The sequence below is a fragment of the Gavialis gangeticus genome, unplaced genomic scaffold (genome assembly GCF_001723915.1).
Source record: "Gavialis gangeticus isolate Ggan-Ray unplaced genomic scaffold, GavGan_comp1, whole genome shotgun sequence".
Classification (NCBI taxonomy): domain Eukaryota; kingdom Metazoa; phylum Chordata; order Crocodylia; family Gavialidae; genus Gavialis; species Gavialis gangeticus.
This window is the reverse complement of record NW_017729025.1, coordinates 94,864,195-94,892,083: the sequence shown is the minus strand read 5'-3', so window position 1 is coordinate 94,892,083 and position 27,889 is coordinate 94,864,195. Positions and strand designations below refer to the sequence as shown.

Below are 27,889 nucleotides of genomic sequence, written 5' to 3'. Positions count from 1 at the left end.
TCTAATACATTTGGTTACATCCATTATTTCTATTAACATGTATAATCTGTGATATAGTTGTAAATTTGTATCATCTAATTTAAGGCCTTGTGCTCTGTTTAATCTGATCTGATTCAGCTGGGCATGTTAATTGCTTTCTTTTCTTTGCTGACCAAGCTAATTGCCTGCAAAGGTTCACATTGCATTCACTCAGAAACAGGCTTTTGGGGCCTTCTGCTTTTAGCCCCACTTCTGCAACTTAGTCCAGAATTTCTGTTATTTAATTACACATTTATAGCAACAACATAATGGAAGATATGTACAAGGTGGAGACACATATGGCAAAGCCCCTAATGTGTTCCTTACAAAGGGCCGCACATTCAAAATGGAATTTGGACATTGTAAAGAAACACACAGAAAGTTCATGTGACAAAGCACAAAATTTGAGGGGCTAAAATTCAGGATATAGTCCCAGGGTCTAGACAAAAATACACTTGCAGCTGCTTCAGAAAGTGAGGGGAAACTACAGAGTACTTTAGCATCTCAGTGGTACTCTGGTGCCAAAAAACATTTTGGAGTGTCCACATTCAGGAAAAAAACAGTCATTTAAGGAGATACCTTGGCACAGACCTAGCAGAAAAGTATAGTTGGTCACTTTACATAACCTCAGACAATTCATACTTTGTATAGAGAAATTCCCCTAAAGTCATCACAACTGCCCGCAGATGAGCAGCACTGAACTTGAAAGACTTGGTTAATGATGTTATGGTTTGCTAACGTTCTCAAATATCCTCACCATACTGCTCTCTTATTGCCAAATTGCTGTGTCCTCAAAGAAGCAGAGAGTCTGAGGTTCAGTAAAGCATGATTATCTAACTGTTACTGTCAGCAACATAATGAATGAGAATAGATCCCTAAACTGCACAGCTGAGATTCTCAGTTACCTGGGGTTTTGGATGCCCAGTTACTTTTAATTATAATCATAAGTAGGTGTCCAAATAACACTGGGGGCTTTGAAAATCTTGGCCTATATATGTCCATGCATATATCTAAACTATACAGTGAAGTATCATTTAGAGATAGCACTCAAGCTAGTTCATTTAGATCTACAGGGTAGATTTGCATCTTATCAGCTAACCAAACTATCATAGAATCATTGAAAAATAGGCCTTGAAGGGATCTTCAGATGTCATCTAGTCCCACCCCTGCCTGAGACAGGATCATGGCTATCCAAACCATTCTATTAGCAAAAGAGTAACCTCTTGTCTAACCTCACTTCATCAGATGCTTCAGCCCATTAAAGCATGTGCTAATACAAATCTACCCTGCCTTCTACTTGACTTCAGACTAACATGGCTAACAATGCCTCTGCTCATTTATATCTAGTCTTTTATCTCGGTCTTGCACTTTGCTGGGCTTATCTACACGTGAATTTGATCCAGAACCAGTTTACTCACAAGTAAACTTCTGTGGCTTAAACACTCCCAGGCAGGCATCTATACCTGCAGGGACTAGGCAGCAGATTTGCTGCTTTTAGTACCAAACTTCCTGCAGCCTTGCAATGGTTCCCTGCAGCCACCAGGAAGAGCTCAAGGCTCCAGCTGCAACTGTTAGCACTTGGCAGCCATCTTCAAAAGGCAGTCCTGTTCTCTGACCAGCCACTTTCCTGGCCAGGAGCAGCATGCCCACCACAGGGATATCACGCAGAAGCTCTCTCCTTGCCCACTCTGCCTCCACACGCTATGGCTGCTCCAACCTGTGTCCCTGGCAGTGATGACCAGCATACTAGGCTTCTTATGGCTGCTGCACTGGCCCTGCTGGCCCACCACACTGACCACCCCCTGGCCATCTGGGCCCTCATAGCTCCCCTACATGCAGACCACCTGCTTGGCTGCAGCACACTATCTCAGTGCTGCCACCTCCATTGCACAGCTGCCACTGGCAGGGATGCCAAAAATGGGCTTCTGGATGCCACCACTGGATCCACCGTCACCTTCCTGGGCCTACAACCCCACCACCTCTGGGCTTCCTGAGCCATCCAGGCCTGGTGACTGCACATCATCCAGCACACCTGGGACAATGAGCAGTGGCTGAAGGTGTTCCCCATGACCTGGGTCTGCTTCTGGAGCCTCCTCAAGCAGCTCTGGCCCCATCTGGAGTGGCAGGATACCACCATGTGCCCATCCCTCCCTGCAGACACCTGGCTCGCCCTCATTCTGCTCAAGCTGGCCATGCCCACTAACCCCTTCTATGTTGGCCACCAGGTAGGCCATCCTGGAGGTGTACGGTGCCCTCCAGGATGTGCTGAGGCCACCATGCTTTCCTGCCAAGTGTGGCCTCTCCCCTGTGTGCAGCTGCAGGACCTGCAGAGCCATAAGAAAGAAGCTGTTTGTGAGAGTTTGCAATATTTCTCAGATAAGATGGTCTGTACTAGGGGCCATGCACTGCATGGCCTCAGATAGGGGGACTGGGCATTCACGGGTGCCCAGGGATCATGGTAAATTGGCCAGGTAGCCCCAGGCTTAGGCAGCCATCAGCCAAACACCCCATCCCCACTTACTCCCAGCGCAGGACAGGCTAGGCTCCTAGCAGCACCTGGTACCACAGCTCCAGACCCTTCTCCCCCCAGTCTTCTCCTGCAGGCCAACCACTTTCCTGTGCTGCCACCCAGCCCATGGCAGCCAGGCTCAGGGGGCACAGGGCTCCTGCATGACTGGAACAAGGAGCTGCCCAAGCCTTTGCCCTCCCCACAGGGGGCCTCTCCAGGGAGGTGCCCTGGGGCCACCCCCTGGTGTGCCAGCACTGCTTCCTGAGTGTGCCCCTGCTATTCATGTTGTCAGTGGTGTATGAGGAGCTGTTTGTGTGGATTGAAGGGTGCCCGACCCACTGCGCCCTGCTGTTGATTGCCATGGTGTCCTGGGTGCACCTGTACACCTGGCATGGGACCCTGAGCTTCAACAATGCAGGGAGCAAGCCTGGGCTTCCCCGCAACCTCCACCGCTGCTTGGAGGGCTACTTGTGGCTGCACTTCATGTTCCTGCCCCCCACAGCCAAGGAAGACATCGCCACCAGCATGGACATATAATTCTATGACGCATTCTTTGTCCCATAACCACAAAGCACCCTATAAGAGTTTTATTAAGTTTTATCTAAGAAACTCAGTGTAAAAAAGCAACTTCTTTGCTGCACTGTCAATGTAGACCAATATATTACATAATCTGATCTATAAAGGTTCATTCAGATTCTCTTCTCTGTTGTAAGTGTTAACAGAGGATTTATCTGCATGTAATATTTACACGATAAATTCTAGACCTGTGTGATAAATTGCATCTATCTTCTCTCATTAATTGTCCCACTTCTGCTGTGCCCATTAATTGATTTCCACATGGATAGTTTCTAATTTTCCAGACTTTTTCAAACACGCACCCTTTAAAATTAAATTTGTTACAAAAAAAATCTTCCCAACTCCATATCTGGAATTTCCCTAAAAATTACACTAGTTTGAGGTGTCTGCTGGGTAAAATTATGTTCTGAATTTTTGGCCAATATGTCCTGGCAATGAAAAAATAGTTTTATTTTCATTCTTACACTCCACCTCCTTTCCAGTAGAACACATGATACTTTATTCTAACCCAAGTAGGTTATAAAGTAGTACACCTTAACATTTCAATAGTGGGCACTTCTACATATACACTTCAATGTTCATTAGCCTATTTTAATATGCATTAAAGCATCACTCAAAATGTGGGCTGTTTAGTTAATGCGCATTAAGAGGATAATGTGCATTTTCCTAGTATCTCACAATAGAGGTACTAGATTTACTGTGCATTAACTAAAGTACGTTAGTAAATGCACATGTAGATGTGCCCACTGATCAGTTTTTAAAGAACTACTGTAGGTAAGATTTTAGAGCTTTTAAAATGTATTAGTTATTTTCTCCTCTGGAAGACTTATAGCCTTGGACTCATTAGTGAATCTTGGCTCTAGAAGCAGAATGATCTGAAAAATAATGCCACCTAATGAAAAATATATAGTATAGTTTAAAACAGCAGTCCTCAGACTTTTGGGACCAATGGAACCTTATTAACTATAAAAATTTCTCATGAAGCACCATTCATCCATATCACCAAACTTTTAATTGAAAGGAGAGGGTAGTAATGCAATCCATAGACCATGTGCCACATTATCACAGACCATTAGCTTTGCACATGTTAAAGTTTAAGTTTAAAATAACATAGATGGCATGAGCAAAATACATGGTGGTATAATACAGTGGTTTATTTTGGATGCATTTGAATTAAGCTGCATAACCCTGTCATAGCTCAATTTCTTCTGAGAAGTGTGGAAATTCCAAATTGATGCCAATAACCTTTCTACCCTATCATGCTTACAGGAATATGAGTATATGTATTTATTATTGGAAATAGTATTTTCTTTTACTGTTTATTCAGAAATTACCAACTTAGGTGCTGATCTGGTCCATAGATAAAAGCTTTTTCAGATAAAAGCTGCTGTTTTGATTTTGGAAGTGGTTAGTTATAAGTGAAGGAAAAGTTATAGCAATTAATGTAATGTGTTGAGCTTCTTTTTGAAACCTGCCCCCCCTCAATTTGCTATAATAGACTAAACTTTTTAAACCCTGCTTAATGATGAAAGGTACTTACCAGCAGTATAGGCTATTGTTTCTCATGGAGGAGGGGAATTGTGATGTGAAGTGCAGCATCAATATCTGCAAACCTTAAGTTCTTTACCTATATTTTCTGTTGTTGCTTGGGCAAGCAATGGCGATAGAAATGAGTGTCTGTTTGAATAATCTCCTATGTAATTTTGAGACACTGGCAGTCACAATCCCCCAAGCTGAACTTGTTAATAAGCACTAGGTAATTACTTCACTAATTAAAATGACTTCTTGCCAGCTTCAAAAGCCTGACAGTTTATGCCATGTTTCTGGCCTGTTACTAGTGCTAAGTCCTTCACTGAGTTTCAATTTGCTCCACGCTGTGGAACTTTGACAAATGCTTCTAAGGGTCAGAGCTAAGTGTCATAAGGCCTGGTAGGATATGACCCTCTCTGCTGTTTGAAACCAGATTAACTTCTTTCATGTGAGCCCCGTGACTACTCTGACATTTTTGTTCCAAGACAATGAATGTGAAATCACTGCCAACTGGGCTGTCATTGTCAGGTGTGTGTCATTATAACAGGAACTGTAGGCAAGTTTTTTTTTTTTCAACAACATTTTCCTTCGACAAAACAGTTTGATAAAGTATATGTTAAAGCTTTTATGTTGTCTCTGTATATACCCATCCACCTTTTTCTCTAGTTAAATATGGAACATCAATTTGAGGAGTCTACAAAGTTTTGATAATAAATTCCAACATAAATCTGTTCTTTCCTTTAAACAACTCTCCATTTATTTTACTGTATTCTTCCAAAGGTTCTGTGATGTGGAGGCTGTTTAATGCCTTTATGGTTCATGTTTAGTTTTCTTTCTTTACACAGATTCACAGAAGTTTAAGGCTGGAAGGGACCTTGTGAGATCATTGGGTCCAGCCCTCCTGCTCTGGGCAGGAAAGATTGTTGGGGTCAAACAGCCCCAGCAAGGTGTGCATCCAGTCTCCTTTTGAAGATCTCCAGGGTAGGTGCTTGCACCACCCCCAGTGGGAGTCTATTCCAGTCTGGTCACATGAACCAGGAATAAATTTTTCCTTATATCCAGTCTGAAACCTTCTAAAGTCTAAACTTTCTATATTTTAGTCTTCACAGTCTACTTATCCTTAACATCTTTCAAAAGTTATTTGCATTACAACCATCTTCCTCTTAGCTGAATCACTTGAGTTTTTTCTGGTTAGCCTAACTAGGACTGCAGAAAAGATTATTCCAACTCTCTCTCTATAATTTGACCTTTTCTCTTGAATGTCCCTTGGCAGTAATGCACACTGGAACATGTTGAATGTTTTCATGTATGTCCATGCTAAAGGAAGTGGCCATTCCCAGACTGACAGTGATAGGTTGAATGTTGTATATAATTTTATGCTATAATTTTTCAGAACTGACTTGTATTTTCTTATCACAATGAACTGTAACTTGTGACAAAGAGGCCACTTGAAGAAATTTAAAGGCAAGTAAATTCAAAACAAATAAAGAAATACTTCTTCTTGCCGCATGTGCTTAATTTGTGGAATTCAGTCTCATAGAGACAGTTTCAGTGGATTTTAAAATGGGTAGATAACTTTAAGATTAATTATAGTTTAGTTTTCAAGCAAAGAGAGGGTAATCAATTGTTATGTGTCAGGACATAACAAGATCAGGATGTAGGAAGGATTTTTTCCTCTCAGTGGAAAGCATGGAAACATTGCACATTTGATTAGGTGTATTAAATTGGAGAGTGGAGAAAGTTTTTGTTTCTTTTTGCAACCAGAAGATAAGACTGCAGCATCTTGAGTTGTCAGCTGATAACAGGAAAATACGAGACTTGATAGGCCAGTGATATGGTCAAATATGATACTTTCCTGTGTTCCCTTATCTTACTAGTTTTCTTTAGACATTTAGTACTGATCTTTGCAAATTCCAAATCTGAGAGAGTTGTTATGTGAAATAATTATATTGCTTTCTCTTGTGTCCCTTAAAAATCTCAACTTGACTCAGGTCATGTGTAGCACGTTCACCTCCCACCCTACTTATTGACTACCTGCCCTGCCATTAAAAATAGCTAAAATCTCTATTGCGAATATCTTCCTTTGCTAGAATTTCATTAATTCATTTTCAGAAATAAATTGTTTTTCTTCATTTAATGGAGTATCTGATCTATTTGTGAAAAGAAGATTTCAGAAACCTGTTGGAGCACTGAGCATTTTGATGCATATGCACACTCCAGTGCACCTAATAAGGCCTTAGGCTCTATAAAACTGAGAGCTTTAAGCACAGAGCATATGGTTAGGAGCAAGTCTATGACCTGCAGGGCATGTCTACATATTCATTAATGTGCTGTAATTATTGCACATTCAGTTTAGTACCTGTAATAACTAGGTACTAAATAACTGCAGTAGTGCCAGCGTATGCCTTTTTAGTGACACTAATGCTCACTAGACTAATTCTACTGCATACTAGTGCAGTAGCACAGCTTTTGCTGTGATAAGCTAATGTGTAGTAGAATTAGTTTACTGCACATTTAGCATCTCATGTAGACGCACCCACAGGAAACCAGATACAAGTCTTACAGCATCTTAGGTAGGAGTCAAAGAAGAGACCACTCCCTAGTGAAATCCAGGGGAAGCAGGGAGGGCAGTGTCCCAAGGAGCTGGTGAAGCCTCAGACAGATAGTTCACAGGATCTTGATTTACTTGCTCGTGTTTTGGAATTCTTGCTTTAAAATCAAATACCCCTGAGGAAAGGATCTTAGCTTAGTTGTCAGCAGCTGTCTTCTACTTTTCTAGCTAGTAACCTTGATTACTGATATATACGCTTTAATGGTTTTACCAGTTGGGTTTTCTAAAGGATTTTAGTAGGTGTAAATGCGAGGATTGTGGTCCAGTGGACAAATGAATTGTGGGCCAAAATATTAGGGGCCATCAGTGCTCCCATGCTGGGATGATAATATTGGAATAATGTATGTGACACCTGCTAGAAAAACAGTACTTGGTCCCTCCTCTTCTGCAGCATCTGTCTGACATTTGTCTTCTCTCAGGTCCATTAAATATTCTGCAACTCAAGTTACCTCCCCTGGTTGCTGCCCTGATCTTCCTGACTCCATCTAGTTAGTTCCTTCTACTGGCTTCTTGTGTCATTCTGCTTCAAGTGCAAATTTTAGCCTGTTCCTCAAAGCTCAGTACAGAGACAGCCAGATCTATGTCTTGGTTTCTACCATGCCTCCTTGTGAAAAAATAAAAAACAAAACAAAAGTGTATTTAATTAGAAATCAGGACTCATGGTAGAGGTGATATCTTTTATTAGACCACCAAGCTTTTTGCAAAAAAGATTCTTTAATTGAAAGTTTTCAGGCACAAACACCCTTCATCGGGCATCAGAGAAAAGATTGTAAAAGTTCTCCTAGGAAGAAATGAAAGTTCATATTTCATAGGATTTCACAGAGGAGTCAATAAATGGAAAGCTCCTCTGGACAAGAAGTTCTTAGCTGGTAAGGATTCTCTCAACTGGCTTGTGAGGCTCTGTTATGATGCAAACTGCCTTGAACCAAGGCAGGAGCAGTATCTCAGGTTTCAGGTGGTCACAGTTGCTTCCTGCTTGGGAAATTGTGAAGATTTCATTTTTAAGATTGGCTAAAATTTGATATCTTCCATGTGTCAGGTATCCAGGTTATAGCTGTAGTTACTCAAATTTAAGATGACCCCCCCCCCCAATAATTACGTTCTATACACGGGAATTTTTTTAATTTGTTACAAATTTTCTTTTGTAGAATCTAATTATTGGAGAGTCATCTTAAATTTGTCCTCCCTGCTGCAGGGAGGCAGGGGTACAGGTGGTATGGGGAGGTTCCTACCCCCCTGCCATCTCTTCCTGCCCCACCTGTAGCCTCAGGCATCCCCTTCTTCCTCTGCTCCCTCTCCTCCCCTTCCCCCACGCCTCTGCTCTCTCCAGCCTCTGCTCCTCCTTCTTCTTTACTCTATGCTGGCAGGCTCCATCCCTATACTAGCCTGAGACACATAGCTTGGCCCCAGCTCAGCCCCTGTAGCAGTTGTATGGGCTGTGCACTGCTGCTGCAGCCTGAGCTGGGGCTGCACATAGTGTCCCAGGCTGCAGCATGCATGCAGCCTACCGGCATGAAGCAAAAGTAAGGGCAGGAGAGAGAGGGGCATGTGGGGGAACAGAGGCTTTGTGAGGGGAGAGATGGAGGAGAAGAGGCTGCAGGGGGAAGATGGCAGGTGCAGGGACAATAGGGTGGGGAGGGGCAGGAAGTAGCTACAACTGCAGCTATAGCCCCAACCCCAGGTAGAGTCTGGAGCCTGAGCCACAGCAGCTGCCTGCTCCCACACCACCTTCATACATGATTCTAAGGCAGGGAGCTTCCCCATTGCCATGCTAAATGGGAGAAAAACCTCATCTTACAGTTGAGTAAGTGCAGATTTTCTGTTTATGATCAAGCAGGAAATGTAAGTCTTTGCATCATTTTAGCAGCACATAGGCCTTGGCAGTTTGATGTCTGAGTTTGAACTGATAGGAGTAAGATTTGTGGCCTAAACTCTCACAGGTTTTGAGATCTACCTATCACAGTTGTATATATCTGCTGTCTTTTTGTTTTCCATAATCTATCCATCCCAAGTGAGAATACCCACTCACTTTTTAGATAGAGACATGGCTGGAAAAATATTTTTAAAATACCATTGAGTTAAATGAGCAATAGTTAGGCTGCAAAATCAAGTTCTTAAAAGACGTACCATAATTTAGATTGCCTGTGCAATCTTAATTTTGGCCTCGCGTGCACATGCATTATGTTTTTGTCCTTTTTTCCCGTCTCATCAATGCTCAGTATAGAAGATGCTCACAAAGTGCCTCAGATGTCCAAAATGTTACCTTATTGTTTAATCAATGGCCCATTACCTTTTTGCTACAAAATATTCAAAGCAACAAATGAATATAGAGTTATTCATTCCCTCAGGATTCTTTCTAGGGAATTAGGGCAAATCTAGATAGCAGACTTACCATGTTCAGGCATACAGCACTTCTTAGCCAGTGTTACCTTCTGAACCATAAGTAATGTAGTAGCCACATTTGACTGTGCTCTAGGTGCTTGTTAGCACTGCTGAGAGGGAGAGCCCAGCTTTATGATTCTGCTAGGGTTGAAGGTAGGATAAAGAGCTCTGTGCATGTCCCTTCATAGCATCTGATAAAGCTCTTACAAAAGCTTACACATCTCTGATTCCATTAATCTAAGAAGGTGCATCTCTACCCTGCCTTCTGCTAGACATAAGATTAACATGGCTAACTACCTCTCTTTGCCAATGTTTTAACACAGCTTTGAATTTGGGAATCCAAAGCATATGGAGCAGCATGGCATGTTTGAGCACACTGCTGCATGGCACAGTAAGTTGGCGTGTAGACTTGCCTTCAGTGTACCTCTTAGTGCACCACAAATAACTATTAATGAATATATCTCCTCATCTCCCTTGTAAAAAAAGAATATTATTCACCTCATTTTACAGATATAGCATCAAAGGTAGAGACTCACCTAGCCCACACCTGGAATCAATGCAGAACCAAGGTTAGAATTTAAGATCTTCCCATCATGTACTTATTCCCCCAGAATGCACTGTTTCCATGCCAAAGATATGGAGCAATTACAAGTCATCAGCAGTTTTCACCGATTGAACTTCTTGTTCCAGGAGGTATTTCTGCAGTCTTGGGGATGCCCTGCCCACCCCTCCTGCTCACATACATCAGATCTAAAAGTGTTATAGCAAAAGGTGCTCCACAGGTGACCTCCAAGGCTGATATCAAGCGCTCCAAAGCAGATCTTAAAAGCAGCCATGATACTGGTTAGGTGGGGCAGTGCTGAAAAGTGGCTCTCCCTGGGATCAGCGTTAATGTGGTTTAGACACATCCATTGACATCAATGGCAAAAGATTCACTGACTTCAGTGGGGCCAAGATTTCACACCTCAACTTCAGTTCCAGTTTTGAGTGTTCAGCACTTCCTGGTGGCTCATCTTGGGCACCTAGGAAAATGAGAAATGTGTAATTAGTAGCCACCTATTTGGTTTTTAGGACTTCCTCACCCTTGTTTGAAAAGACTTTGGCAGAACCAGGGATAGGACTGAGTTCTTCTGTTTAGCTCTAACCATAAGATGTTCTTTTCTCTTCCTGCAATTCCCCATCACATTCTCTATACTGTCCCCATCACACAACTCCTATAGTAAGTGAGACAATGGTTGGAAGAATCTCCTTTTCCAGACAGTATACGCAAAATGGGGGAGATAGACTTTGGCCATGTACTTTGGTCCAAGGGAGAGAATTGTCACATAGAGCACAGCTCAGAAAGATGATGGTTTTCCTGTGTAGCCTGAGCTTGAGGTACTGTTGCTGCTTCTGCTGCTGCTTTGTCAGTGGTTTTCCCTGGCTTTAGATTAGATTCTTCACATTTACTTACTGTTCTTCACATTTACTTACTGTTCTGGCTAACTTGTCAACATTTTTGGTGACAATGTATGCAAATGACAGTTTTTTCAACTCAAGCTAAACTTGACTGGGATGGAAAAAGCACTTTCATGGATGGTTTTCTCCCTGATGAGTGGAAACGGCTGCTGCAGAAAAATGTAAGATATTCCCCCCAAAAGCCAAAGGAACTTTTCTAATGGAAAATGCTCAATAGCCTTAAAAAAGAGTTGCTACCAGTATCCCTATGATGTAACATTGTCCCTTTCCCCATAGCTTTGAAGGGGTCAGCCTCAGAGCTGAGATTATGTTGAGTTGCTTAGCTTTGATGATAAAGTTTACACTGGGCATGTCTACACATGCACATTTACTGCACATTTAATTTACTGCACAGACACCTTACTGAGCAGTAACACTTTGTATGTGGACTGACTTGGGACTAACTTTAATCCCAGGTCAGACCAATGCACTTTAACACCTGCATGTGTAGCTGCCAGCCTATTTCCACTTACTGCACAGTAAATTTAAGCTGGTGTAAATGCATGTGTAGACACATCCACTGTTTACAAACAGCCACCGAGTTTGCTCCACAACCATCAGCTTCTCTTTTGGTAGTGCTGAGGTGTTCTCTTTTCGATTTTTATTTTTTCTGATTCCCATTCTTTTTTGCATATAAAGAAAGATAAATACAAATCCATGAAATCCCTTTCCTTGATCCACTACTACTCCCCCTTTTGGGACTTGAGAAAAATAAAATATTATTATATAAAAGCATGTAGGTTATAAGCATGAATATATTTAAATGAAATCTGTTTTTTTACAGGGGTCTTTTAGTATAACTGGGTTATTCATTGTGAGAATACCTGAACTGCCTGAAGATTTACTTATGTTCTATCATGAAAATAAAAGTAGGTGTTTCATTTATACAGAATGAGATTATTATAATTTAATGGGACCCTTGAAGTTATACAGTAAATTACAAAAAGTATTTTCTACATCTGATCAGAATTAAAGTCCCCTGTTCTTAATAATGCTTAATTGCATTTTTCCTTGTGAATTTGCTGCTAAAGAAAAGTATTAGATTGACATCCCTTGAGAGTGAAGTCCCAAACTTATCCACACTTTAAGTCCAACACAAGTAGTGGTGGTATAGGCTTCAGTGGGTGCATCTGCATATGCAATTAATGTGAAGCAATAAACTGGAACATTTCAAGCCAGAGTAAACTGCTCCTGGGCACAGCATCTACACATACTCCCAGGACAGCAACAGTTTGAGCCAGGGTGGAGCAGGCCCCTGGCACATTGGGCTAACTGGGCACAATTTATGACCCCAGTCAGCATCTACAGGTGCATTTCTGTGCAGTTAATTACTCCCCCCATAAGATAACACTATCCTCAACAATATTATCTTACTATCCCTGACAGTACTAATTTGTTTACTGAGTCTTAATACCAGCTCACATATATACAGTGACGCTTTACTGCAGAGCTAATTAGTCTACTCTGCAGTAAAGCACATGGTAGATGCACCTACTGACAACCACCGCTCTTGCCATTGTCTCTCAGCCCGACCTGAAAGTATCACTTATAGCACTGTGTGAAGAGTTGATTTTCTGTGATCCTTTCAGTCTCTGGCTTGCCTATTGAGATTATCAAAGGAATGCCAGCTAAGTTATTTATGATGCATCCATTGTTAACTGGACCTGAACGCAACAACCTATTTTACATAAACTGTGGGACAGCCATCAGATCATAAAAACTGTCAGTCACTGCCAACCTAGGCTGACCAACAAGCAATAAGTGAAAAATTCAATCTCATCTGTGGCATTCAGCTTCACTTCTCGTCCTCTTCCACTCTCCCCTTTCCTCAAATAAAATGATTTAGTTTTAATTTCAGTACAGAAAGGTAACTTTCTTTAGTAGAGTGTTAGTTCTGGATGGATCTCTTACTTCAAGTGGGTTTTTCAGAACTTAACTAAGACAGTAGCCCATCTGCCATTTGAAGGTTTTGTTTGACACATTAATAGTGGCATGAAAGACTGATGAACAGCAGCTTCATTTGCTTCTTCCTTTCTTTACATCATCTAGAAAAAAACTAGTATAATTAAGGAAAAAGAACCAGACAGGTGGTGTTAAAAATGCAGCACAGACATATTATAGTAAAACTTATATTGGTCTGGCATTAAAATTTTCTGGTTGGGCAGCACAGTTGTTTAATTGGGAATCTTAATGGCAGTGGCTAAAACCTCTAGGCCTGGGTCAGTATGAAGCTGGATTTCATTCTCTCAGGTATCTATAATGATACTTGTCAGGATACCTCAATTTATAGCACACATCTGTTCCTAATAATGTTGTTGATACCTTCTACTTCCAGTTTATAAGACAAGGTTAAAACATTAATTGGAGCGAAAGATACTGGGGGGGGAGGGGAGGGTTATTAGTGTCTTAGGACTTCACTGTTTTCCATACCAAATTCAGGTGATCATGAAATTCTAAGTAATATGCATTCTAAAAACACATTGATAGTGGGTTTAGCATGCAAACTTTCAGTGTTGAATTTTTAATATATTTAAAGAAAGAAGTCTCAGTGAAACAAGTTTAAGATGACATGATGAAGCATCACTTATTCCAGAAATAAGTTTGTGTCCTTGTCCTCTAGAGGTGTCTCAGAGAGTCAAATTGATGTCTTGCATGTACTGCTAACTGATTGTGTGGAAATTTTTTTAAGTTCACTTTTTCTTTATTCTTCTGTCTTTTTTACCCATCTTCCCCCATTGTAGCAAATTAGACGGCCGGATGAAAGCAAAGGAGTTGCTAGTAGAGTTGGATCCCTCAAAGTAAATATGTTTCTAACATTTATTTTGCAAGTTTTCTTCTATAGCCTACACTTTTCCTTTTGGAGAGGGGAGGGAAAGGGAGGGTGGGAAGGGGCTTTTCCATTTCTCACCATCCCATTGTTTTTATTTCAGTAACCTTATCGCTGTTGGGTCACATTTTGTTTGTTTCTGTGCTACACATAGAACAACCAGCTGAAGGCAAGCTGCCAAGTAGCTAGCTTTGAATGTCACTACAAATAAGAGATAGTAACAGCCTGCTTTAGGTTCCTATAATCTGGGGCTTGTGATTAAACCACTTCTCTGATTAATGTCATTCAGTGTGTCTTAACTACCTGTTACACAGAGAAGTGACTTGTTTATAGAGGACTTTTTCTCCTTTTTAAGAGTAATTACAGTGTTGGTTTAGTGCTCTCACTGTTTGGAATTAATTCCTCAAAATATCATTTTAATGAAAATTGATTATTTAGTATCTATATGCTTCAGGTGTGTGTGTGAGAGAGAGATCCATGTAAATTTAATAAGTGTGGAGCTATTACTTAGCAAATAGTACTAGTCCTTTTTCTGCCTTCTTTTTTAAATATAAAAAGCTTCAGCCATTTATAGCACTTAAGAAAACAGGCAGATTTGTAAACTAGTGCCCACTCTTGCACAGTAGCTCATATGAATAGACATTAAATATTCACTGAGAATACTTTCTTGCTCATACGAATGTATTTGAAAACCATATCTGAGTAGCCCAAATTTACCAAAATGCTGAAGGTGCACAGTGTAGACCACCAGGTCAAGATTCAGTCTCAACAGTAGCCTCTTTTTGAGTCATTTCAATACTTCACCTTTTTTCCACTTTATTTCCTTTTAGAACTTTCTGAAGCACTAATTATTAATTTCTTCTTCTGCACTCTCCTAGCTTTCCCTGCCTTCTTGATTTATGTTTTTTGTTTTCTTTTTGTATGTATGTGTGTTGCCTTTGGTCCAGGACAAGCCATCCTCTCTGTTCTCTAACACTGCTGTACAGCTGCTCTCCGTGAAAGCGCTATTTCACTGAGCATAAAGAGGGGGAGGGGAAGGATTAATTATGCACCTATTTCCAGTAATGACACCATTTAAATTGATTTCAGTATAGCAAACTAATCCAGATGCTATTTGTTTCTACCAGTGCAACCTAGAAGCACCTGTAGCATTCCTCACTGTCTAGCTGTGAGGCTTTAGCTTTTCTTCTCCCTTTGTCACAGTTTCAGTGTACAGGAGGAAAGCACTGTATATTAATGATGCACTGTCATTTCAACAGAACACAATGCAATACAATCTGAATTCACAGAAGGAAAATAATATGAGCCACAGTTTCTATTGTGTTTTTGAAAGTGTCTGTATAAATAACTACTTTGATTTCTGCTTTTTAATGAGACTACATTTATGCTTAATGCATATGTATAATATGTATGCCTACCTTGAATGAAAAAAAAAACATTTTTTGGGTTGAGACTTACTTAATATTTTTTTTTATGAGTCGGGCTTAAATATGATAGTCTGTCAATTTCAAAAGAAATAGCTGGGGCCTACTTTTCAAATGCTGATACCTAATTTAGAGTTCTGAGTTCTTGTTTGGAACAGCAAAAATGGCAACTTAGCTAACTAACATAGTTTCTTAGGCATCAGAGTCCAATATCAAACATCGAAATATAGAATGGAGAACCCTAACTGAGGTCCTTGCATTTGAAAACTGACTCCAAGAAAGTTTTCTGTCACTAGACCATATGCAGCACATGGCCTTGCCAAAGAAAAATATGCACATAATCTTGAAGAAAGCAAATATCTTTAGAATGACTATCCCTTTATTTAGTTGTGTTTATTTTTCCCATACTGAAAATATAGCGTTGCTAATCAAGAAAGAATAGATCATTTCCAGCTTGAGAGTTTACTGAGCATGTATATTTGTGTTGTGCAAAGAAATTTGATGTCTTGAAATGTTTTGCCAAAGGCAGTGAGAAATGTGTTATGCTATGATCTTATTTAAAAAAAAGAAAGAAAGAAAGAAAAAAGAAAAACGTGAAAAGAGAACAGGTTGCTTTTTCAATTCATTTTCTGATGTTTACATGTAGCTCCATCGAAAGCTGGAGGAGCTCAGAGATCACCTAGAAGGCAATGTCAAAGGATGCTCTCTCCGAGTAAATGTACGATTTCACTCGGTGATTTGTTTTTTTAAAACTTCCGCTGGCTGGTAACACCAAATCTGATTGGTTTGTCCGCTCATCCCCATCTTTTTCCTTTCTCTCTCTTTCTCCCTTTGTGTTTCTTTCTTTTCTAGCTGGGGTTTCATTGTAATGTCTGCGAGAATTCTAACTTAACTAGCAGGGTTTGTCTGAAAGAAAACCCTAGTATATTTTTCATGAATGTTGATCAAACTTTGACTGTTTTAATGGCAGCAAATGACTGAACAAACAAAAAAAATCCCTTTCCAAAATCAAAACTGTATGTGTAGGAGGTTCCTAAATATTAGAATTCATAACAAATTCAGCAGATAGCCTCAGTTTAAAGGGAAGCCTCTTCTGTCTGTTACTGAAAGCTTTTGAACTGAAAGCTGTGGCTGGTTTCAAGTAATCCTGATGCAGCTTTAGCTACTACCTACTTCTCTCCATTGCCTTTGATGTTCTTCCACTCCCTGTTTGATCTCAATAAAAAGTTAAATATTGGTGTTATATGCAAAGCTAAGAAAATATCTGAGCTCGTTTTGAGTTAACAGAATCTTTTTAGCACACAAAATAACATTCAGCACCTTTCTTAGATGTTACATTTATGCTGTAATGAAAAAAACCTTGTTTGGAACTGAGAAAAATCACTTGAAATAACTGTTAAGGTTCATCATATTATTCATGACACCTCTATATGGTTCAATATTCCCAGAGCCAAAGATGTCTTACAAGTTGTATCCAACAGAGCAATACAGACAGTGCCTCTTTCCTATGAGAGTAATCCTCTTGAAATATTGGACTTGCCTCTCAACAGTGTCTTTACAAGCAGGTCAAATTGCACCATGCAATGAGTTAGAAAAACAAGGAAAATATGTGGGCATATAGACATAGTCATTTATAACTGTGTTTACCCCAAAATACCAGTTGTTTGACTCTCCATTCAGAGAGGGCTCTCAAAATAATGTCTGTAGACCCTTCTCCTTATTTGTGTCTCCATATACTGTGGTAGTTGACATCGTTTGCAGCATTGCCACTTTAATGAAAAACCCAGTATGGTGATGTAGTAAAAGTAAAAGAAGAGGTGTAGACCTTCATATGTTTCTGTACATTTCAGTTTAAAACTAAGCCCAAAGATTACTCTTGCTCTTTTCAAGTAGAACACCCTGTTCTTACACAAGGTCATATACAAGAGCTAATGATACACAAGAGCTCTTTAAAACCAAATTGATGAGAGCACTTTGGAACCCATGTAATTTTACTAAGCAAGCTGTCTCATTGGGCATAACCTGTGTGACTTTTTCATTTGGGGATATGCCGAACGTATTAGCTTTTAGAAGGACAGAAAAAAAATTTCATCTGAGCTGTCTCACCCTTGAGTCCACTTTAGTTCTGCTGGATAAACACAGATCTTACAGAAAGTGGATAGCGAAGCTGAATGTTGCAAAAACTGTTCTGATCATACATCCTCCCACAAAAAGTTACACAAGGAAAGGTGCAAAGTGAAAAGATGTGGCTCTAGTAACCTTCTGTATCTCAGGAATTGTTTAATTGGACGGTTGGAGATTGGGATACTGATTTAAGATAAAATAGCTGCCTTCATCTATGTCAGATTATTTCTTATAATATGACCCTTTGCCTTCAAAAGTCAACTATTTTAGATGAGCAAGGAGATCAAAGTCTGAGTCAAGATATGTACTGTAGACTCCACAGGTGCCTTTACATTACCTCTGAAAATTGAAACTATTACAAGATACTAAATTCAAAATCTGAAACTAATTTCACAGCTTAAATTATCTATCTGATACAGGCCACGATAATGGATGTTTTTCATAAAGCGGCATAAAAAAGAAGAGACCACATTGTCATTGGTTAGATTAAAAACTCATTACTTCATAAATGGTGGGCACCTGGAAAAAAGTAATGAGGAAATACTTAATAAATGTACTTTCAAATTATTATTTATATTCTCCATACTGTTTTTGGAAAGGGGTTTGAATAAAAATAGCTCACATTATAATAATGTGGCAACTGGATTGACTGGTGTAAGAAGGGAAAAGGTAATAGCTATTGACCAGCCCAATTATGGAGAAATTAATGCAGTTGCAAAGTCTTGTATTCTATTAAGGTGGAAACTTTGTGTTATAGTGGATTTCAAAGATACATTTACCTCATTAATTGGGACAGCTACTGGAAATCTGCAGAAATTTTTGCCAAATTTTTAGAATTTTGTCCTTGATTCTGCTGAAATGTTTGGAAAATTTGCTAGATTTTTAAGTGTTTTAACTCAAAACACATATACAAATACTAGTAAATTAAGACTTGAAAATGTATTGAGTTATTTTAATTTTAAAATTACTTTTTGTATCAGTAGTCATGTCTTTTCTTTAAAAAAAATCCCAAATTGAGAATTTTTTTCTCCCCTCCCCCCCGAGATCTTCAATCAAATATACTCCATTTGCCTACTCCTAGAGAAATTCCAGTTCCCTTTATATTTAATATCTGTCATCCTTCCCAGAACCCTTTGCTGAGGACAAAAGAAAATTAAATATTTCATATATCAATTAGTTCTTTAAGATTTTAGACTTTCTCAGTTTTTGAAGTTAATGCAGTTACACTAAATAGAATACATTAAATGTTAAAATTATCAGCTGCAAACTACTTAATCAGATTAGTATCTCATTTTCAAAATTGACACCTCCTTGAATGATTGAATCAAGCAGTTTGAAAAACCAGCACTGCATGAGTTTATGTTTAGAAAATGTATTTATAACTGTATAGGCTAGAAAATAAACTTCACATTCAAGTTAAAAATCTCCAGAAAAATACTGCAGACATATAAACTCCATAGGGTTTTTTTTAATCTATAGAATATCTAGAAATCCTAGAAAAATATGGCCATCAACCTTTGAATGCAGTTTATATCAAAGATTCCAATTTTAAGACCAAAGTAAGAGCATCCAAAATGTATCTGGAAGGCCAAATATGGCACATTTATATTCTATAATGAAACCTGGGGCTACTAGCATCATCTTTCACATAGAGGTTTCCCATGAAGGCTTCAGGGCCCAACATGCAATGTTACATCTTGATCTTAGCACTTGCCTTCTTTGGTCATGAGGAAGGATTACGTTTATAGAATTTTTATTCCCTTTTAATGGTGTCTCTTTTTTAAAGATAGGAGACATGGGTCATATGGTCCTCAGATTCATGGCAAGATGCTAATGAAGCCTTTGGGCCAGTTTCTTTGTTGATGTAAATAGGTACTGCTTTTCTAAAGTCATTCGAGCTATAGTCATTTTTAACAGCTGAGGATATATATCTTTATTTGGATTGCTGATAGAAAGAACAGCTCAGATCCTGGTACGTTTTGATTAGCGTCATCTGAAGTAAAGTGTAGGAGCCATGTGATCTCTTGTGAAACAAAGATAACTTCTCCATCTAACTAGAAGGAAAAGCTAGAAAGGGTCATCTTTCAGGTTTGCAGATGGTGCTAAATTAGGAGGGAATTGAAAATATAGTAGGTCACAGAGAGAAATTACTGAATCATTGAGAGAGTTTAGAAAAATGGGTTGATATTTAATTTAAATAATGCTATGTAATACAATTAGGGAATGTTTATACCAGACAGAATTTCAAAGGATTCACGAGCAGTTAGCATGCATCAAATTGAACATGACCAGAAGCTACACTGGAATGTGCGCATGGAAGTGCCATGTGTGAGAGGATGGAGGTCATTCATGATCTTAAAGCCATGATAAATCCACACTTGGAGCAGAGTTTTGAGTACATCGTTATAAGGAAATGACACAAAATAGAGGGGGGTCTCTAATTTATGGTTGAATAAATTAAGAGAAAATTTGGCATTAAGTGAGATTAAGGAAAATTAATGTATATATCATCATATGCCTATAAATAATTAAGAGGTTTTAACACAAGAGAAGAGTAAGGAATTATTTAAGGTAGCTATATGATAAAAGGAATAAAAGTCTGAAGCTCAGTAGTAAAGGAATATTTGAGTGAAGGTAACTAGACCCTGAAATAACATGACAAAGGAAGTAAACACACCAGGATTTAGTACTAACTTTTGCATATGAGAAATAAAGTACATGGGGTCCTTTCCAGCTCTGTTAGATACGATTCTAAACTCCCTTACTGCTCCTGTTCCTATTTATTTAATTTCTTATGCTTTAAAAGCTGCTGCCTTGATTATTCCTGCTAATACTGCATTCTTTAGATCCTTACCTGCTAAGCTAAAGCTAATGGATCTTCTTTCCCCTTACTCTCACAAAACACTTGTGAACTATGGTTGGAAAATATATATTGGTGTTGTAACTGGGGACTCAGCCAAAGATCCTGAAGGAATAACAAGATTCCATGCTTTATAATTAAACCAAAGACCACCCACTATCTGTTGGGATGCTGCAAAAATCCTCTCTGAAACTATCTTGCTCTATGTTCTGTTGTTTATGCACTCATTCTTTTCAAAAAGGGGCTGCATAAAAAATGGTCTTTTTTCAGAATTTGTCTTCTGTTATTTGTAGTCAACTGAAGTAGTTTTCTATTTGTGACATTATCTTTTTCTGTAAAACCAAGAAAAGCTGCTGTACCATGTGGTCACAAAATTATGACAGAGAGAAATAAATGTTGGGCACATACGATTATTTAAAATAGTCCATATTCATAGAGTTTCATTAAATAGCTGTATATAGGCAGAGGAAAGGAAATATATACAGAATGCCAAAGAAGAGAAAAAATGTTTTTAATCCGAATATTTCAATATCCTGGAAAGTATAAATATCTCTATAAAATATTGTAGTAGATTCATAAGGGAATGTAGCCAAGCATAGAGAATGGGATTTTCCTGCAATTGTACCCTTCCAATTTTCATGAAGAAAATTAGATGGCATCATGTGTCTGATACTGAAGAACACCCACATGTGAATTACACATCAGTGTCTTCTTCTAAGTACACTCCATCATGTTTCCTAAGTGGGCACATGTTTTTTTGTGGTCTGGTAACATAAATGGAACTTCTTGTGCTCATCTTGAATGTACATACATCTAACCTGATTTTGAGAAGAGCTGACCACTAATTTGAATGAAACAAGTTGGAGTTTGGGGTGCACTTCTGAAAATCAGGTCATTCATTTATCCAACTTTGGGGAAAAAGTCAAAACAAGATATTTTTTACTCATTTGTATTCCCTTTTCATTTTTCTCATTTATTAGACTGTTTAGGTCTTTGCAACATTTGTCACCAGGGTAATGCAAGTTTGGCAGAACTCGATGGGGAATTGACACTGCGGCAATCCTTAAAACCCAGATTAGTTGATGATCCAAGACATGTGATGTGTAAAGGACAGAACATAGCCTTTGGAATCGTTGCTGTGTGTGAAGTGTAAAATATTACCATCAAGGGAAAGGGTTTGAGGTTCAAAAACATTCCAAGTTTCCAAGTAATGAATAGAGACTCTTTCTGATTTGTATTTTTGAACATACATCTATACAAGGAGTGCTTTACCATGATAGGAAAGCTATCAAGGGGCAAAGAGATCCTAGTATGGATGCAGCTGTATCAGTAAAGTTGTGTTTTATGCCTAGATAGTACAACTAAACTGCCTGATCAAAACAAACTGTATCAGTAAAAGCATAGTTTTGTTAATAAAACTGCATCTGTACTGTGGTCTTCCTCCAGTACAACATTCCCAGAAGCGCACAGCTAGGTAACCAGAGGTTTGTATTGTAGACCTAGCCTTAATAACATACAAATCATTGGTTGCACAAGAGCTAATGATCTCCCATTTTTTGGAGAAGATGGAGACAGAAGAGAGAAGCCCATGATCAAAATGCTAGTACTGAGCATCAAATAAAATGACATCAGGATGATATATAGGAAAGGTGAGAGCCTCTGATGTCTTTTCACACTGCATGCTTTGCAGAACTATAATAAAACTATGAGGGTTAAACGTGAGAGATTTGGAAAACCTTGTCCCAGAATACTGAACTGTCCTAACAAGAACGTTCTTGTTGCATTGCCAGCTCTCTGGGGGAGGAAAGATTGAATCCTTACTTCAGATTCATTACTAGTTGTAACCATTATTGAAGGAAAAAAAGACTTTCCATCTTTTAAAAGAAGCTTCCACCTTAAATGGCCTAAATTATGAAGCATTTTGATACTGAAATACCTGGTCTTTGGAACTAAATGAACCCCCTGCTAATGTCTCAGTGCTGGAACCACCTATACAGAAAACCTTCTGAGATCCTTACTGTGCCACCATTTCCATTTTAACAATGTTTTCTTTTCCTCGCTGCACAACCAGGCTCGGCTCCCTTCGTGCTCATCCACCTATAGTGTTTCTGAGGTATATTTGCACGTGTTCTATCACAGTCAACATGCTTGTCCATTACCCTTGTCTGTTTTTTAATTTTTTGCCTTGCACTGTGCACAAGAGGGGAAAAATCATTTTGGGGGGGGGGAAATTTTGCATGCTTACCCTGCAACCATGTCTGGCATGGTTTTAGTATCACCATATCAATCTGGAACCACCATGGAGTAAAGTCCAACTAGGGAACTTTTACTTAATATAGGATCATAGCTTACAGAAAGAAAAGTCCTTTTAATTACTTATTACTTTAGGATGAGAGTTTTACCTGATGGACCTAGAGAAGTCCAGACTACAAAGCACTTTTGCCAGCCGGCTTGACTGTTTCACCCACGTACTTAGTAGTATCATTAACATGTCACTGATTGACAGGCTACACAGGAATGGCCGTGGGACTTTGATTTATACTTGCCTCTCTATGTACAAATCACTTTTTGGACATCTAAAATGCATTGTTAGTACTGGAGTCTAAAATGCATTTTTGCAGTATAGCATGACCTTTATCTTCTAAATTTACAGGAAATTGGCACAACCATTAACTGTTTCATTAAACAGTTCTCTTTTTCATTTGTATGAAGTTAATTCTTTTGTTTTCAATCAGTGAAATAAGTTCTTCCCTAATAAGATATGCCCAGTAGTGCAAAATTATGAGTCTTGGTCCTTTACTAAAATACAATGGAATAAGATTTTAAACTCTTATGCCTATTCTTACATATTTTCCATTGCTGAAAAGACTAACCCATGTCACTTTGTCCCAAAAAGGTATTCATTTTAAATACTTTTCCCATGTGGTTAGGACAAATAGTCTGTATTTTAAAGGGCTGCTATCAACTTAGTGAAACCTGGAAATAAATCTACCTTTAATTTCAGATACGATGAAAAAAGTTATAATGGAAAACTGGCCCAATCTTACTTCAATACATTATTTTGGGAGAAGAGGTTGAATACAAGGCAATCTGAATCATGATTATAGTGAGTTAATGAGTATCAGGGAGATGGAGGTAGGCTTTTGCAGTATATTAAGCTTATTTAGAGTGGAAGCATCCCCAAAAGTCTTTAAAATTGGTAAGAATTCTCACAGAGAGAACCACTAGCCTCCTGCTGTAAAGTCACAATGAGCAGAAGCTCTGTCTCTGATATTACATTGAGCTCTATGTGAGTAGACTTCTGTGCTCACATGAAGCTTCATATAGGACAAAAGCTTTAGTTGCTGGTTTAAGCCATTGAGACATTAGTCTAGCATAAAAACAGACTCCGTAATACACTGTCAGATGAATACCGTGGCCCACTAGGTACTGACATCAGGTTTGTCTGCTCTGCCATACACTTAGGCACTCAGGTTAGAAAATAAGGCCTGTACTTCCAAAAACAGAGTCCTCCATCATTTGAGCTAAGAGAGAATAATTCGATTTGACCATTTCTATTTATTTATTTATTTTGCATTGGCACCTACAGCCTCACCTGTAGTGTGTAAGCATATAGTAAATAACAGTCCTTGCAGCAGATTGCTTATGGTGTAGTTTTCTCATAACAAGTAATTTGTCACTTGAGAGAAAACCACAAAGTGACCATGTTCACAGGCACTCAGGGAAGTAGCTCAGCAGTCAGAATTAGTAGCACCCAACTGTTCCTTCTGTTGAAAGCATAGGAGATAGCTTCCAATATTTAAAGTGCTTTGCAATATGCACATGTGAAAAAGAGAGCGCGCGCAACATTTAGGGAATATAGAAATTGAGGGAAAATATAAAATCAAAAGACTATGATAACTTCTTAGCCAAATGGCATAGAAGATACTCTATTTCCCTTTGCTCATGAAGTGGAAAATGTTGAAGGAGCTGATTTAACTGTCTTTCTGTGTGATTCAGTAATTACTACTTAGATTGACTAGGAAACAACTGTTTTAATGGCAGTAAAGTCTTTGTTTTTACAATTACGTTTTATCTAATTTATATAAATTTCCTTTTTAATATAGTATCCTCAGACTCTTTAATGTATCTTTCTTCAAACACTGCTGTAGGGTAGGGAAATACTATTGTACTCATAGGGCACTAAGGCACAAAGGGCACCTGTACATGTGCCCAGTGCCTGCTCTGGCACATTCTAATTAGGACTTGTAGGAGCAGACTTGATTAATCAAATCTTCTGGAGTGTTCTAGTTAAAATGCTCTAGTAGCCTCAGCGTCACATGGATCCATGTGGATCCAGCATCCCCGCATTTCAAAATGTTGGCAGGGATACTTTAAAGCTCACCGAATGAGTTTCAGTTAAAGCCCCTCTGCCACCATTTTGAAGAGCAGGATGCTGAATACATGAAATGCTGCAAGCATTTTAATTAGAGTGGCTCCTGAGAGTTGCTCTAATTAAAATGCCCCCCTTGCATCCCAGAGCACATGTAAAGATGCCTGATGAGACTGATTTTTTTCAAGTTAGAACAGGAAGGAAAAAGAAATTGAACCAAAGTTTCACAAAACCGAGGCTGCTTCCATAACCACTGAATGAAACATGCTTCCTCTTGTATTACAAATATTTGATTTATACAATTAAAATGTTATGGCTTAACAAATGCATAGTCTTTTGTAACTTGGAGTAATAGCCTGAATGTCAAATTAAACATATATAGAGGAGACTGAGATTATTCGCCCTATATATAAATCGTAGTAGTACACTGTTGCTTTGGATTATGCCGGAGTGGTCCACTGAGAAGGGAACTAGTCACTTTTTAGTAGTCAGTTACCTGAAGCTCCAGCTATTTGACAGTCATCTTGCCTGCCATAGGGACCACTTCTTTAACTGCTGCAATCCATCCCTGGTTAGGTTATTATGGCTGTTCCACCATATCAGTGGCAGGCAACAGAATTAAGAGTGATTTAGGAATACCTGGATTCTTCACTTGACAGAAGAAAAGGTTGCTAAAGTTTCAGGTGCAGGAAAGCTTAATGAATCATGTTAACAAAGAACACCATCAGGCTTTGGAAAGAAGCTTTCTCATATTGAAAAATGAGGGTGTCAGCCTAGGCCTCATATCAACAATTTGTTCTTTATAATCTATCTAAAGAGAAAAGGACTTTACACTTAGAAGAGTGCATGTCCTGGCTGGTGTCAAGGTGAGTCAAGTGTTGTAATGCAGATAAGGAGCTCTGTCCCAGGTGATCGCAAATCCATGCAGCGACTGTCCTTGAACAACACTCTGGGAGACCTGAACCTTCCTCCCTCTACACACAAAACTAGAAATGAACATCATGTATAGCTTTGCTCAGTGGCAGTATCGTAGCCAATGAGGTTAATCTGAGGCACGATTATTGCTAGTTGAAAATTCTTCTCTTTAAGAAGCATTAACTCACCTAAGATTTTGAAGTAGACTCATGTAGCTGATGGCAGACAGGAAAAGAAGGATCCCTAATAAGAATGGAAATCCCCTAGATAAACTGCACATATTTGAAATTAAGAAAGATGGATCAGAATACATATTTCTTTCAGCTCCAGGGAGTACGCATTTCTCTACTTTCTAACCTCCTATCTCTCCTTATTCAGAAACACAACTTAATGCCAAGATGCAACTCCAGGAACAATCAGCAGCCCCTTTTCTAATATTGGAAGGATCCACCCCTCTGACCTGAGATAGATTTGGTGGAATTGCCCCCAGAATAAGACAATGGCAAATAGAGTCCTAAATAGGACTTCATTTGGTCTGAGCAAAAGAAAGTAAAGAAAGGACAGGAGATATGCTAAGTGTTGCACAGTGGCTGACACGTGGGTCAGTTATGTGGTTCTTATTGATTACTAACAGCTAACTAATGCTTAGCCATCCATAGAAGAGGAGGGTCTGGACCAGTCATTGCCCTTTAATTTATGGAGGAGGAACTGATTGAATTCATTGTATCTTTGGAATCTTAAGAGGCTTCTGTGAAGTAGCAGCCCTGCCAGAGGAGCTAAAGGCCTGTTTCTTGTACTTGCCACCATCTTTGTGGTTCTTGCCCAAAGTGAGGAAACATTTTCCTTAAACTGGACCCTAAGGAATTACTTGAGTCTGAAGCTTCCTTACTTGTTTTCTTCAAGGCTTTTCCAAACAATTTTAGACCATGAAAAGAACTAAGAACATGTAGGTAAAGGAAATGGTATGCCTATCTGAGGACCCCACAAACCTGGTTATATCAAAGACTATAGTGTTAATAACAGAAAATATTTTAAACCCATTCTGAAACCTCTTTTTGTGAACCTGCTATCAGAGATTTCCTTTTGAGAAACTTGTTTCCTCCTTTATTTCAAAAGAGAAAACCTCTAGCATAGGACATGCTCTTGTTTCTCCTACTGTCTTTCCTGGTGCATTATATTTTGGAGGCTCTTGGGTTTCATGTATTAAAGATCCGAAGCTGATTACAAGAATTAGGGGGCGTTCTTTGTGGCTGATGTCATGTGAGGGGGTCCACTGTGAACATTCTTGTGAACTTTTCTGATCTTAACAGCTATTATATGGCTGCTGGTGATCACAGGAGATTAGACTGTGATTTGGTTGATCCTTTTCAGTTCTGTATGCCTAAATAACTACACAGATCTCAGAAGTAAAATGGGATCTGAAAAACAACATAAAGTCTTTTCATATAAGCCACTAAGCTGTTTCTATAGAGTCTTTAATTAAGGAGGAAATCACAAATCCTTCTAAAATTGGACCTGCATATTAGACCACATGTAGAATGAGAAGCAGAATTTTCTTCCTGATGTCTTTTTCAGAGAAGAATCCCTTCTCTGTCTCAGAGCATAACAAATAAAAATGCTTCTTATTTTAATTTATATCATTTCATTGTCAGAGGTCCCTGCTTATTGTCTGTATGAAAAATGTTCTCAATTCCAAAACCTTTCTGAATTTCAAAATAATTTTCCTTCTGAACTGTTATCAGGCTCAAGTTGTTAAAAAGAGCTAAAGAAAACCAAGCATTTCTCCTGAGGATTGAGGAATCCTACTTGAGGGTCTCTGGTTTAGTTTTAGCTTTCTTAACAAGTGTTTTTTTCCTGAAGGACCAAGAGAAAGGGGAGAGGAAACATGAAGTATACAAATAAGAATAAAATAAGGGAGAACAATATCTGAGATATCAACCTGAACAGTACAGGGATGGGGGATAACCCCTAGTGGCTGGATGAGGTGAAATACAAATAGAGCTCAGCTACACTTGTGGTCCAACATAGCCCTCACTGGGCACATCCACACAAAACGCTGTGTCATTGGTGACATAGTATTGGCAGGCACAAACTGTGCACCTGATGCTACTGCACAGTTGCTACTACACAGCAGGGTTGGAAACAGGACTGCACAGTAACTTGCTTTCTCAAGTACTAAATGACTGTGCAATAACACCTGTGTAGTCAGTCGCACATGTAGACGTGCCCACTGAGATGGTTTGG

General features: G+C 39.0%; 1 protein-coding gene across 11 annotated transcripts in view; it reads left to right on the top strand.

Annotated features, from left to right (window-relative positions):
* GPHN (gephyrin) overlaps positions 1–27,889 on the top strand; it is a 693,379-nt gene that overhangs the window by 496,677 nt on the left and 168,813 nt on the right. For 6 of the 11 annotated variants that reach the window (XM_019519212.1, XM_019519210.1, XM_019519208.1 and 3 more), the window contains 2 exons: positions 13,865–13,921; positions 22,430–22,471. The exons of 3 other annotated variants lie outside the window; for them this stretch is intronic. In XM_019519212.1, coding sequence (XP_019374757.1) covers positions 13,865–13,921; positions 22,430–22,471 — 99 coding nt within the window. The remainder of the gene's footprint in view (positions 1–13,864; positions 13,922–22,429; positions 22,472–27,889) is intronic. 2 more of the 11 variants (XM_019519213.1, XM_019519206.1) reach the window with 1 other exon arrangement.